General features: G+C 41.2%; 1 protein-coding gene across 9 annotated transcripts in view; it reads right to left on the bottom strand.

The window, feature by feature from the left end:
• The window catches only part of iqsec1b (IQ motif and Sec7 domain ArfGEF 1b), a 248814-nt gene that overhangs the window by 53982 nt on the left and 179982 nt on the right, over positions 1–14850 (bottom strand). The window contains exon 1 of one of the 9 annotated variants that reach the window (XM_076883666.1): positions 9847–10254. The exons of the other annotated variants lie outside the window; for them this stretch is intronic. Coding sequence (XP_076739781.1) covers positions 9847–9893 — 47 coding nt within the window. The 5' untranslated portion in view covers positions 9894–10254. Of the gene's footprint in view, positions 1–9846; positions 10255–14850 lie in introns of those variants that run through there. 9 annotated transcript variants of the gene reach the window in all.

Raw genomic sequence — 14850 nt, 5'->3', positions numbered from 1 at the left:
TGCATGCAGAAAAAAGGTGAGCTGGGAGTGACAGATATGTCTCACTAATAGCATAAACTGGTGCATCATTCACTGCTGCTAAAGGATACCTTGTGCAAAACAGACATGCCAGTGACTTTCACTTAATTGATGCCCCTTGAAGACATCCATGGATTGCATCATAAACAGCATCAACCAAGCAAGTGACTAATTGATGATCGCTGTGGCTGCTGTGACTCTGTGACGAGTCAGAGCAGGCTGTTTGAAAGACGAGTCTGTGGAGGATACACGGACAAATTTATCGTTTTAAAGGAAATATGTTTCTGCTTCTTTATTATTTTGAATGATACACCTTGGAAAGTTCACGGGCAACAGGATTCTGATACATTGGCCTAATCCAGGGATGTCAAACATAAGGCCCAGGAGCCAGAGTCAGCCCCAGTCAATGTGGCTCATTGGATGGCTTTGAAAAATGTGAAGTAGGACATAAATTCTGGACTTTTCACTCTATTTTTTTTACAAGTTTTATAGCTTTTCCTAGTGACAAAGATGTCCCCCATGGCCATTCATACTACACCAAATTGTGTAATTACAGAGTTCTTAATTTTACACATTTACTTCTAACAATTTAAGCCCAAAGAGGGGTGCTGACAGAGCAGAGCATTTTTTTTATCATGTAGAAAAACTGAGACTCAATGTTGAAACTTCACTTCTTTTTCTCATATCAAGCTATCTCTAACCCTAACCAAATAAGATCAAAGTGGGCTGTACGTGGCCTGCAATGTAAAATGACTTTGACATTATCTTAAGGTATGTAAGTGTTTAAAAAAACCGCTTTGACCCATGTTTCAGGTTTAAACAGGTCAGCAAATGGGCTACTGAATCATGTGCAAATGTATTAAAGCTAAACTTGTAAGACTAAAGACTTGGACAGGAATTTCCTTTGAGCTTTAGTGTTCACCTGCCACGATCAGTTTGGCGGCCATTTATATTTAACAAGTATGCAGGATGCACCATAACAGCTGAACACATTTCACACAGCACACACACACAGCTACAGCTGAGCGGCAATCAAACAGCCCGGCAAAAACCCACTACCTTTAGGTCCTGGCTGCTTTGCGCAGCCAGATATTAAATAATGTGTGGCATGCTTCTGCACTGTCACTACAAAGCATCCTTCCAAAGTGCTGTCTCTGGTGAAAAATGATGATTCAGCGACATCTGTGACGAGGTTTTAGTCAAAGAGTGAAAACAAACCTTTGAAAAAAGAACAAATAGAAATAGAATACAACAAAAAGTCCACAAATTGTTTGCATGGACTTCCTTCAAAGACAACTCGTATTGATGCAGCATGAGAGCTCATTTCTGCAAGAGAGCTCTTGTCACCGTGACTTGATAGAGGCGATCGGATGAAAGCTGCCGGCGTGAAGCACAAGCAGAACAATATGATTGTTAGAGACTCTTTGAAGAATTGTTGTTTTCAAAAATGAGAGTGGTTAAGTCACGAAAAGGAAACAATATCACAGAAAGTGGTGGAAAATGCCAACGACAGCCATTATGTCTCTGATGTCCATTTTCATTTGAGCTGTGTGGATAATCTGCTATGAATTTCTAATGGGCCCGGGCTCTCCTGTGTCATCAAATACTTTATCTGTACAATCCATCAAAGGGACACCTCTGCGGGCCGAAATGGAGACTAGGAAGAAACCATAAAAGGCTGCACATAAACACGCAACCGCACACTTATGAAAACATTACTGACCTCCGGTGTAATTATATCTCCACCTGCATCCCTCGGCTCTTCAATCAAAAATGACAAACTGCCGGCAAGCAGGCCCATTTTCCTAGTCTCTAATAAAAGTCTCCAGACCACACCCACTCCCACAGAGTGACATTAAAAGCTAATCAGATATTAAAAGGCTTTTCATTAGGGTCCAGAAGAAGACAGACTGGTGTGTTGGGACCACTAACTGAGCAGCAGGGCTTCCCAGTAATTACCACTGGTCCACCACCTGCACCCTCCCTCCCCAGTCACACTACCATCTCATCCTGCTGCTCATAAAACATGCTTCCACACAGCTGTGCACATCTACTAGCCATAGACCCTATCTGAGACAATGGACCCCTGGAAACGTCACATTGAGGACGCGAGGGCCGTTTGCAGTCAGTTTGAATCTCTGCGTGGTGGTTTCACAGCTGTTTTCATGTTTTGTTAATTTGTGATTTTTTTTGTGCGTTTCTGTGGAAATGTTGTACTTGTTTATAGCCCTTACTCTGTGCTTTTATTATTTTGTGTAGCATTGCTGGAAAACTCATTGTGCAATAAACTTGGTCATATACTCTGGAGCGTGTATGACTACATTCAAACAGTGCACACACAAATACAGGATTTATTTTATTATCTGAAATCTCGTTAAAAACATTAGTGAACCATCACCACTCCCAAGGAAACTTTGTCTTTTGTGACTTCCTTCTTGGACCCTATTATGTCAGTTTCTATAGTCACAGAAGTCACACATTTGAATCCTGTAACACCATGAAAGTTGGGGACTGGTGGTGTTTGCGATAGCAGATTGAAAGTTTGATTTAAAATTATTCTGATTCATTAACATGCATGCTGGTTAATAGTAAGCAGCCAATGCACGGGTTTCACTAATCTAATTTTACTTGTAGACTTGTTTTGTAGATAGTGTTGTCACGACTGCCGCGGCAGCCATGTGAAGTCGAAGGGAAAAGGACCCAATCGCAGGCACTGACGATGCAATGAGTGAGCTTTATTGACATGAGGTAATAATACAGACAGAGCCAAGATGGGACAGACGGAAGCTAAGAACAAACCTAAACTGGGACAATCTAACCAACAAATCTAAAACCATAACTCACAGGAAAACATAAAGAGTGGAACACAGGATGACACGTGGAGGTAACGCAGACGGACCAGTAACAAGCAGAAGAAAACACGGGGCTTATATACACACAGGAGCAATCAGGGAATGGGAGACAGGAGGGAAACACAACTGGGAGAAATCAGAGCTGACGAGACAAGAGGAAGCAAAACCAGGCACACTACACACAGGACAGGGACTATCAAAGTAAAACAGGAGGTACAACAGGCACGCACAGACACGAGACATAAGACATGGCAACAGGAAGGAAACACAGAGACACAGAACAAAAGGAGCTCAAAATACAAAACAGAAACCAAACCTAAGAACAAGAAAATCTTAACATGAATTAACTTTAAACATAAGATAATAATCCAAACCAAAACCACAGGTCCACAGGCTCAGGACAAGTGTAGGAACATTTCAGGCATTTCTAAGTGATAATGATTTCAGCTGTAATCACCTTTCAACATTTTCTTTTTTCTTTTTCTGGCTTGATTTTAAATGAGCCAAAAACGCGAGAGCATAATTTGCAGTCATTTGGGGTTGCAGCACTGCAGAAAATGTGCTTATCTTTGTTGCAAGAGGTTTGGCACAAAAGGCCCGAACAGTTTTCTGCATCACACTCCACTGAAGAGAAATGTCATGCAAAATTAATTAATTAATTAAAAAAAAATGAAGGATGTCCTTGAGCAAATTCTGACATTGTGGACAGTTTGTCCTTGGGGGACAGTTACCAACACGGGCTGCTCGAGTTTACTCTTGTGACGACGTTCAGAACATACGCAATATATATTTACTTCTCCATAGCAGTGCATTCACTGACTGTCATATGGACAGAACTGTAAAGCGTCTGTCGCCAAGTCCAGCTTCACTTCTTTACTGTTGGGCCTGCTGTACAAAGCAAGCATGGCCCGCTACACTGATGATTAGTGATGTCTGGATGAGCAGCAGGCGATAAGGCAAAGACTCTCCCACCCCCTTCCACTCCCCCACCCCCAGAATCCCCCCACCCCCCGCCCCTCAATCTCCTCCGCATTAATTATGACATTGGTAATAAAGGAAAGTGTTTAACGGGCAGGAATTGCAAATGAGTGGGAATTGATTGGGCCTTCTCTCATACTAATTGATTGCAGACTTCAACCAGAAATAATAAAAGCGGATGAAGAGGAGGAGATGAGGGAAAGAGAATGAAAGCTGGGTGGGGTGAGTTAGGGGATGGGGGGTTTATTTAAAGGGAGGGTGGCCAGCAGGAGGTGGAAGTGGGAGGAGAAAGGGTAAACACAATTGATGCAGCAGCTTACAAATAAGGAAAGTGTGTCTCTAATTACTGTTATTATTCTATTGTAAAAGTGCATTTCTCAGATTTGCACAATTAATCAGTGCAATGCAAAACACATGGGGTGACAACATGCAGTCCAAACATATAATAAAACACTCAGTTCCTGCAGCCTTTGCAAATGCACCACACCATTAACAACATGCATTTCCTCAAGCAGTAATAGCACTAATGTCCATCCTCTGTCGACACACTGCCGCTCCTGGCATATGCTACACAACAGTGAAAACAAAAACCCCGAGCTGCCAGTGAACGATACTCTCCCATAATACAAGCCGAAGGGTGTGGGCACGAAGCAGGAGGTGTTCCAGGAACCATTAGCCCCCTATTGATTAGCTACGTAACATTATAAACTATGCTGCAGTCATATTAACTAAGCTGTTCATGAAGTGAATAGCCGAGAGCTTAACCTCTCTCTTTTATTCATTCATAGCTTTGCTCCTTTGTTTTCATGAGATGAAAACTGAAACAAAAAGCTAAATCGCACATTCCAGGTGAAGATGAATTCAGACTTTTTAAACCAGAGAGTAATATTCGAAATTCTGTTTAATAAGCTGCTTAAGTTTCCTTCTCAAAACCTTCTACTTGACTACCCAGAGGTTTGGGGCGATAACTCGACTCAAACAATTGCAAATGCATAATATGTGACTAGCCTGATGTTAGCAGGGTGTTCACACTGGTAAATGCTGGTGAGTGCCACTTCCAGCTGGAACCTAGCAATCCTTTCTGAGTTTACAAAGATGGAGGCGGAGCCCTTCCTGAGGATAATGGCCTGGCTCACACCATACTGGGAAAAGCACTTTGGAAGGGAAAGGTCCTGGTGAATATGGTTAGCATTCAATAGTTTAGATTTGAATTGGTTATGGGATACTATGAGAGCACTGCCGAGCTTCTAATCCATCAGAGGGCCGTGACCAAGTGGCACATTGCTGTTACCAGAGTCGGAGTGAATTTAGGCTTCACGGGGCAGCTAGGGCCGGGTCGGGAGTACCTCTCCTGGACCACTGACAGCTCAGGGTCATAGTCTAGCTGACGGAGGTAGAGCGATCCAAGCTTTGGCCATTAATGTTTGATGAGCTTGGCCTCACTGGCATGTATAAAAGATGGAGGAGGACCCCAGGTGGCTGTGGCGTCCCCCTCCCCCCAAGAGCAACTATCCGATCATTATTGACCGGGCCATCGGCCACCGCTAGTAGCACCTGATAGTGATTAAAAAAGGGACTCAGAGCACAGCAGTTTCCTGAGCTACAGTGACACGCCATTATTTTTGAGAGATTTATTCTTGATTATGGCAATTTAAATCCATCATACTTTCATCCAAGCATGTACTGAGATCATTAGAAAGAGATCTTGTCTAACTGAAATATTATGGTTTATCTCCTCACCTGCTGTGTATATGCAGACATGGTGAAAAGAAGGTTTCAAATGAAACATTAACATTATTCCCTCTTTTCTCCCGTTTTTCCTACAGAACTGTAAGCTAAACATTCAGATGCTCTCTGTTTCAGTAGGGGCAGGAACATGTGACATCTACCAACAGAATGTGTCCATGTTTAACCTCCATAGTCATTTAACTGGCACTCACTCATGTAAATGAAGTAGACTCATTTTATAACGCGTTTTCATGTAAATTACAGTAACTGTACAATCTGAATACACATACAATGTTCCTGAGAAAAACGTTTTCACTTGATCTTTATTATTAATCATTTAAACATATTTAAGTAAACGATGAAATGAATGCTACACGTGTATATATCATCATAAATAAAATATTGTGTAAAGTATATCAAAAAGGGTTCAAATTTTTTATTTCACTGCAAACCTCTGGAAATACTTTTCAAAAGAATAAAGGAAAGTTTGAGCTCTTGAAGTACTTATTGTATTATAATATGGTTTTTTGCTCAGATTTCTCACCAGTGAAACTGATTTCTAAACTTTATTAAACAGGAAAATGATGATATTTGGGGTTAGCCTATACCTCACCAGCTGGAGCGTTTAACCACTTCTTGTTTTATATAGACTAGGCATAGGAGTAAAGGTGAGGGGGAACTAGAGCTAATGTTGAGTTAGCACTGCCTTAGGCTGGTTCATTTAAAATAAATGAACTACACAAACTATGAAATATTTAAAAGGTAAATTAGTACTGGCTTGCCATTTTTTGCCTCTGATAATGTCTTGGGCTGAGCCCTGTAGCTCACTTTATCAATCAGGATCCAGGTGAACACATTTGGATTAAATATGATAAAAATTTTAAACACACGAGAGAGAAAAAACATTAAACAAACACAGAGTCCAAACAGGAGTCCAGGAAAGAAGACCTGGATCAAATTACAGGCGGCAATAAGACACTGTGGTGTTAAATTATTTATAACACAATATTGGCATGCAGTCCAACAACAAGCAGCTTATTAAGGGACAAATGTGCACTTGTGCATTATCCTGACGTTCGACTTCTTCAAAAGTAACGACAGAAACAGCTAAACACAACACTGTGTCTAGTTGCAGAGATTTAGATTATAGCTATAGAGTTTCTGTGTCGTAAGTGTGGCATCGGTCGTCAGTGACACCACAGTGAGTCAAACAAGCCTAATCAGGATGAAAAGAATTCCTTCCACATTAACGACAAAAAGTGTGAAATTGCTGAGGAATGGCAGAAGTACAGTGACACAGTAATGCAGACACACGTCAGTTATACCGACTGACATCCCAGCACACACAAAGCACAAGAACATAAAATGCAGTTTTATCATCATGTGACATTATTCTAGGCTGCAGACCAGCAAACATCTATTAACATCTGCATTTCCTTAAACAATCCGTTCAGCAGACACCAGTGAATTAGACCCACACTCACCATACGCCTCCTCCTAGGTGCTCTGTCTGTCTCTCGGTTGTGTTAAAAGCTCGTCTGCCTCCCGCCTGCCTGCCTCAGGTGTTCGACGGCAGAAAGCTCCTGAGATACTGCAGCTGCTCTTCACCAGTGACAGGGCAGAGGGAGTTTCTGTCAGACAGTGAATGGCCAACAGCTCACTGACTCCGCTCCGTACTCTTTACACAAGGCCCTCTACACCACCACTCCCCGCTTAAGGCAGAAATGACTTTACCATTAAAGTGCAGCCTTTATGGAGGACCAGGTGGGTATCGATTCACAACACAGGCGCACATCTGCTTGTAGACAACTCTCAACTGCCGTGTTTACACGCATGCCAGGAAGCTGCAGAGCTACAGTAATTGTCCAGACAGCTGAGGGTTTGTTGTCCAGTTCAGGAGGGAAACCGTATTTCCTCTCGTCGGGGAGACTAGGAGCACAGGAAGCAGACACACAGACACGTACTCCACTGTAGGTCACCTCAAACAGGCTGCAGCTCCAGTCTGAGTCCCCAAGTTAAATAAATAATGTCTGCACTCCTAGCTGATCAGGTTTGCTAGCTTCTACTATTTCACTGGCAAACCTTTTTAAATGGGCTGCATGAACACAGTCTTTGAACTAAACACGGTCTGCTAAGAGTTCAAACAAAGATTGGGACAGCCTCTGCTGTGCAGCCAGGCTCTTTACAGGGAATTTATTACAAAAGCAGGTTAAAATTCCCTACAGAGAGTGAATACCTGGGGGGACCACTCTCACACTCACAGATGGGGTTGGTATGCAGACAGACATTCAGGGGAAGAATCAGAGAAACAGGGTGAGGACCTGCATGTGAGCACGTGAGTTATTGAGCTATGACTTCTGTCCTCAGGAATGTTCTGCAGACATGCTGCTCTACCATCAGCTCAGAGAGAGGAGGGCTACAAAAGGTCACTCTGCCAGAGACAGCAATAACACTGCAAAAGGTTTTAATTATGCAAAACAACCCAAGAACGCCAAAAAATCCTGTGTCAACTACTTGTAATTTTCACATATTTATTGAACTGAAAGTCCACCTCATCATTCCCTGTACAGAGATTTTGTGGATGTGGGTAAAAGAAGACGAAGCACCACGACAATGCTGGAAAGCAGAAAACATTGATCTTCTTAAATGTTGTGCTAGAATTTTCTTCTGCTGCCACTGTTACTATCAAAAAAGTGGCAAAAAAAAAGACTAGCGTAAATATAGACCAGGCTAATTAAAGTCAGCTATTTAAAAACACCACACATTTGCCTCCAGATCATGTGTGCATGTGTGAGTAAATGTGTAGTCAATTTTAGCAGAGCAGACAGAAGGGACTCCAAGCCAAGAGGAAAAAGCATGTAACTGTGGCATTCATGAGAAATCGGCACGGACGGAAAATGTCTGATGGCCAAGTTACACAAGGCTGTTTGCGTGCGCAGAACCAGACAGAGATCAGAAATTCAATATAACGCCTGGACTTGCTGAGAATCCCAGGAGGAACATTTGTGTTGTGGCCGGCAGACCCAAGGAGACTGGAATTACAGGCCGTAGCAGTTTATGAATGGTGATTGTCTACTGCTGAGTCAGGCTGCTCTAGCCACAGTGGCCACTAATTTTAGCCTTGCTGTGGTGAAACCACTGCGAGGAACCATTAATGCTTCAGCCCATCCCCTGCAGCATCTTCAGTATGTTTAATACGACAACACAGATGGAGGGCACTGCATGGAACGAAGCATAGTAAGTCTTCTTCCAGTCATCTCCAAAGAAACAACAGTTTTTCTAAGCTACTGCTGAAACACTTTGCCCATTAAGTCATCAAATTATACGACTAATTTAATAATCAATACTTTCAGTAAGTGGTTCCTGATAGGGGTCATTATGGGTCCAGTTGGTTCAGAGGAATCGAGACCTGACCTGATTGTACCTGTGTCGTACTGGGACCATATTCTACATTAACTGCTCTAGTCTAATAAAGTTGGGTAGGGTTTCATTTTCCTGACACAGATCTAATTATCTTTGTATTAGAGTTGGGTCTTGCAGAGCTTGGATCACCCCTTTGGACACATCTCAGATTAAGAAGTCCAAAACTCGGCGTAACTGAAAGACCTCTAGTTTTAAATCCCAGACAGCACTGGAGGGTCACAGCGTGGATAATATAATTCTGTTTATTTGGGAAGATGAACATGATTAAAAAAATCATAGCTGTTAAGAAACTGGTAGATACTCAATCACAAAAGGTCACAGGGACCACTCACATGCTCAGCAGCCATTTTTCAAAGAAAAGTATTTACTGGATCAACACTAAGCTAATTAAACGAGTACTTTCAATCTGAAGTACCATACATTTGGATGTTTAGGCTCTTGTATAAAAATGACTTGTTTCAAGATGGATGTTTTCACTATTCTGTAACATTTGATGGACTAAATGTTGAAAACAAAGGATTTAAATGATTTAAAACAGAGAAAAAACAACAAGAAATCAACTAAACAACTTTTGATCTTAAATCATCTGATGATTTATTGCATACCACAGCTTTGTTTGTTTGTTTTAAAACTTGTGGTAAACCATACAGTCTCACAGTGCAGCCTAACTCATCTTGCAATAATCTATTTAAAAAAAGAAAAGGCTAACTTACCACCCCTGATCTACAGGTGTCCAATTTTATTAAAACGCGTTACCCCGGGGAAGGAACCAGCATGAGCCCGAATGCTTTCCCAGCCACACACCAACACCACACTTTTGAGCTCTGGAGTAAGAGGATCCCCCTACCTTATCGTGCGCACTGAAATGCAGTATTTCCACATTAGATTCCACATGCCCCTGACATCGTCAGGACAGATTTGGCTTGTTTAAGTTCTTGAGTGAGAGACCCAAATGTTTTTAGGCAACTCAGAGCTGGGAAAAGCCTGCCTCAGGAGAAGCAGCATCCACCCATGCCACTCCTTCTCTCTCTCCTCACTTGACCACAAAACATGTACTAGTCTTTGCTCGCTCCTGAGAAAAAATGACTAATTCTCCATCCTGTAGGCTGGGTTTTTTCAGTCACTGCTCCTTTCTGAGTTCCTCTTTTTTCATTTCTTTATTCTACATTTGCAAAAGTAGACACAAGCTGTTCTTGTCTGAGGAGAGCAGAGCAGAGACTTATCCAGCATTACCAAGTAAGGCCAGCTTCTAAGTGGACCAGACAGGGAGGAAAATCCCTTCTTGCTTTAGTGTGTAACACTAGTGAGTGTTCACATTCCACTAGCTGGCTGCAGCCCCTTTCCTCAGTAGCTTATCTTTTACTGCTGCCACGCCATTCCTCCTCTAAATCATCCCACTGGCTGAGTACGGGATGTGCAAAGGTTCAGGTATTGTTTTCTCCTGTGGTGTCAAGTCTCACTGTTTTTCACAAACTCTCAATAGATGGTATCTGACCTAAGGATCGTGAAACATGCTGCAGCTGAATAAGATTATTTTGGTCATGCTACAGTGGGTGTGATGCGTCAGCTATCTTTAAACAGCAGTAAGAGGAAAATAAAACATCCAAGTCAACATGCTGAGTCAGTGAATGTAAAGAAAAAGTAAAAAACTCTTTGATGTCTGGTGTTTATCATCTGTCTCATGAGAGACAACGCACCAAGTGTGTAACGCGTGAGGGTTTACGGTTCAGTTAAGCAACTGAGTTAACTGGACCAAGTATTTACTCTCCTATTTTTATATTTTTAATAGCTGATTTTCTGTAAAGACTGTTGCTTTGGGTGCAGTCTGGGATTAGGTTGCAGCTTTTTAAGCATCACTTCTTAAACTGCCATGTCTGGCGGTAATCTTGTTCATGCTTCAAGAGCATTTAAAAAGCAAGATAAGGACAGGCTAGATGGAGCGAATGAAAAATGTCATGTAATGGTGCTATTAAATAAGAAGTAGAAAAACACTGCCTTTATGGAGTTTATGCCACTAATTCATATTTGCCAGTGTTAATGCATTCACACACTCTTCTACTGTAATGATACTAATGCATAAATATCACCAGGTCTGAGGTCTAAGATCTTTCTTCTGTAGAAAAGTCAGCAGCTTTTCCACACATGACACTGACACCTTCAATTGCAATCAGAGTAAGACTTGCGTGTCTGGAAGGGGCTTTAGCTGCGAACAGCTGTGCAGTCTGAAAATCCTTCTACAAAGAATGACAGAAAGGAGGAGAGGTGCTCCGTGTTCCAGCAAAGGAAACTTGAACTTTGAATGCAGGGTAACTCGTGATGCAGACAAAGACTTGAAAGAAGCTCAACTGAACTCATGGGGAGAGTTACAAAAAACTAGCCTCCATTAGTACGTGTTTAAATGTTGACACCGGTTATTAGCGCTTTCTCCCAAAGCTCATCTTTCTACGACTGATTACTTGGAATTTATTTTTTATTTTGGCACTGAGTGAGGACTGTAGATGTTGCCCTCAGTGCATACTGCAGTCTCCATTTGAATGGATCTTTTTCACACAGTAAGCTGGCATTCATGCATGTTGTTTTTATCCTGGACTTGAAAACATAAAACCACCCTTGGACATTAATCATCATTACTACCTGTTTATCAGAATATAATGGATTAAAAATCATTTTATTTTAAATATCAGTATTTAAAAACACATCTATAATCTATCCTTTGTTACAGGTACAAACTTTTGAAATGTTTTGGAAAGTTAAATAAGATACCTTGGTTTCTTATGTTTGTATATACAGTGTATTTGAGTTCGATTCATATATTATAAGGTAAAGAACTGATTAGAATTTACTTTTTGTAGGTAGCATCTACACTAGAGTATTATGGTGTAGTGACCTAAATAACCATAACAGCTAGGCATATCAACGGCTCCAAACAAGCTTCAGCTGCATGTAAACGATATGCTGACACATAGTAAAGGAAATCCTTACAGTGACCATCTGAGACCTTTGCCTTTGTTATTTTAGATGTTTAAGAATAACCAAGTATTTCCATTGCCTGCTGGTCTCTGTGTCTTCCTATATGAGCAGCTGCCAAACATTTCTCTGTCTATCTTTGACCTCCACTCTCATGGCTGGGTCAGCTACTAAGAGTTAGAATGAATGCTGATACTAATGCTTCAGTATAAAAACGTCAGTGTGAATTATCTGCTTGATAAAGACTCACAATATTTTCACAATATTTCAATTCAATGAAGAAACAAGAGCAGAAACAGATGAAAAATGGCAGATATAATTAATATGTAATGCAAGCTAATCAACAAAAGGGAGAATCAGTGGCCACAGGCACCAGAGCTGTGAACCACAGTGACGGCAGCTCCAGGCTCGCACTGCCACACTCTGTACACATTCACACAGCAGATTGATTTGACAGGGGCTTCGTACTTTGATGTTTCCATTTCATGCCATGGAGAAAATCACAGAAAGAGTGACTGATATCAAACTGACCGCTACGAGCCCTATCTGCTACTGGGTGGTGCAGTCTGGGCGAACAAGCTGCTAGTGTATCAGCTACAAAATGTTCACTCGCAGGCCAGACAACACCAGAATGTCCACACTGTAATTTCTTTAACAAAGTTGCATGGTCAGTCAGTACAGACTGGCTGAGGAACACTTACAGACCCCCTTTGAATAAGCAGAGGATCATTGGATGTAATATTATGTAACCTGTAATTACACGGCAGTAATTTGGTGCACATGGCTCGACTAACTCATTCATCTTGAATGATATTTACATGTTGGGGTGGAATATACAGTATACTGCCATCCAATGAAAGGTCTTGCTTTTTTCAGCAAGATCATGTCAAACCACATTCTGCATTTATTCCACCAACATGGTTCACTAAAACATCTGGGTGCTAAACTGGCCTGTCTGAAACGAAACATGACAAATGAGGCGTTGAACTGCCGAGCAGCCGAAATCTTGTATCAAACAAACGTGTTTTGCTTTTAAAATGACAGCAATTGGTCACTTTTTGCTGATTGTGATTAAAAAAGGTGGTCCAACACATTAGGAAACACATTTCTGAAAAGTGTGGCTGGCATCAAATTAAAATGAGCATATATTTTAACACACTAACATTAATGCAACTTTAAGTTATATTAACTCTCTTTCTAATGTAACCTATATTATATAGTGAGTGTTAAACAGTTTGCTTATTTTTTTGTACATCTAAATAAAAAACAAATAAAAAAACACTTCAATCACTTGGGTGAGTAGGTAAGAATCTGAAAAGCATCTGGAGATTTATCAGGATTCATCGGTGTCTGCGAGGACTTTGGGCAAACTCCACAGGGATCTGTCTTAGAAGGACCACAGACCTGCCTGATGCCTTTAGGATGGCTTTTGATGTCATGCATTTAGTGAAACCCTCTCAATCCAGGCCACAGTGAATGTGCAATATTAAAAAGCCACTGCTCTGCCTGCTAACTTCAGATAGAAACACTGTAATCTGATGAATCCTTTAGGAAAAAGCCAAAGTCTCAATCTTTGTACGGGCGAATTGAGATCCATAAATGAGCCACTTATACGAACAATTATTCTGTTAGGGCTTGGCAGCTGTACATGTTGGGGCTCAGGTCACATCGACATGAGGAAAAATGGATGAGGAAGTCAAGTCAGTGTGAATGATGAAAGAGGTGGGGGGAGGCTGTGTGTGTGTGTGTGTGTGTGTGTGTGTGTGTGTGTGTGTGTGTGTGTGTGTGTGTGTGTGCGTGCGTGCGTGTGTGTGTGTGTGTGTGTTGGGGGGGGGCTTCAGCGCTGATGAACTGCCATGTTTGGACAATATTTAAATGTATTTCTCAGTACGGCACAATCACAGGTTTCTGGTCCCATCAACACAACACCCGTTATTGTGGTCCGTCCATAGCTATTAAAACACAGATAAATCCATTAGCAGACACTGGGCAAGAGTTGAAATATTATCAGTAAGGTCACCGATCTACTGGAATCACAGGCAAAACACAGAGGCTGAAACACAGAAACCTGAAATCAGAAGTTTAATTTAAAGGCTCCTTAAGGCTCTATTTCACTTTCTGATGTGCATTTTTCAGATTAAAGAGATGCATTGAATTTTCTACACATAAGTGAAAACTCTGAGGAACAGCAAACAGACAGATACAGCATATTGCTGATTGTTCCATTTTAACAGACTGAACAGTGTTCTTTGTATACAACCTCTTATTGACCCAAGCAAAGAACTGCAACTCATTACTGTCTGGCTCCCAAAGCGGAGCTCAGAAGCCTACAGCAAATGAAGATTTTCCATTTACACCACACTCCAAAACAACACTGCTGTTGAGTTTGGCTCATCCTCAAGCATAATGAAATGTGTCTCCACCAGGCAAACACTGACTTGTACTTCAATGGAAAACAGAGTATTAAGTCATGTTATCAGGAGGGGGTTATGCTATTTTTTGTGGACTCTAAAACAATTATAGATATAAAGATGGCCTTGGGGTGTGTGACAGTTCATCCTTTTAGATGATCAACTCCACATCACATATTCCCCTTTTTTCTTTTCACTTGACCCAACCCGCAGGGCAGTCTTTCTCATTACTTTTACAAAATGAAATAAAACACAAGCCAGAAAACAAACAAACAACAAAATTAGCTTTGAAGCAAACATGTCAGTGATTTTGGCTGTATTATCACACAGTGTAAAATTCATTTCATTTCTTGCATTAAAAAGCATCCTGCTGGTGTAATAGATCATTAGTAACCATACTAAAAGCCAACAGATAGGTTTTTGACAGAAAAGTCATCATCATTAATTTTGTATTAGCTTAAACATACACATCT

The sequence above is a fragment of the Maylandia zebra genome, linkage group LG5, assembly GCF_041146795.1.
Source record: "Maylandia zebra isolate NMK-2024a linkage group LG5, Mzebra_GT3a, whole genome shotgun sequence".
NCBI lineage: Eukaryota > Metazoa > Chordata > Actinopteri > Cichliformes > Cichlidae > Maylandia > Maylandia zebra.
The sequence above is the reverse complement of the archived record's forward strand: the minus strand, read 5'-3'. Positions and strand labels throughout refer to the sequence as shown.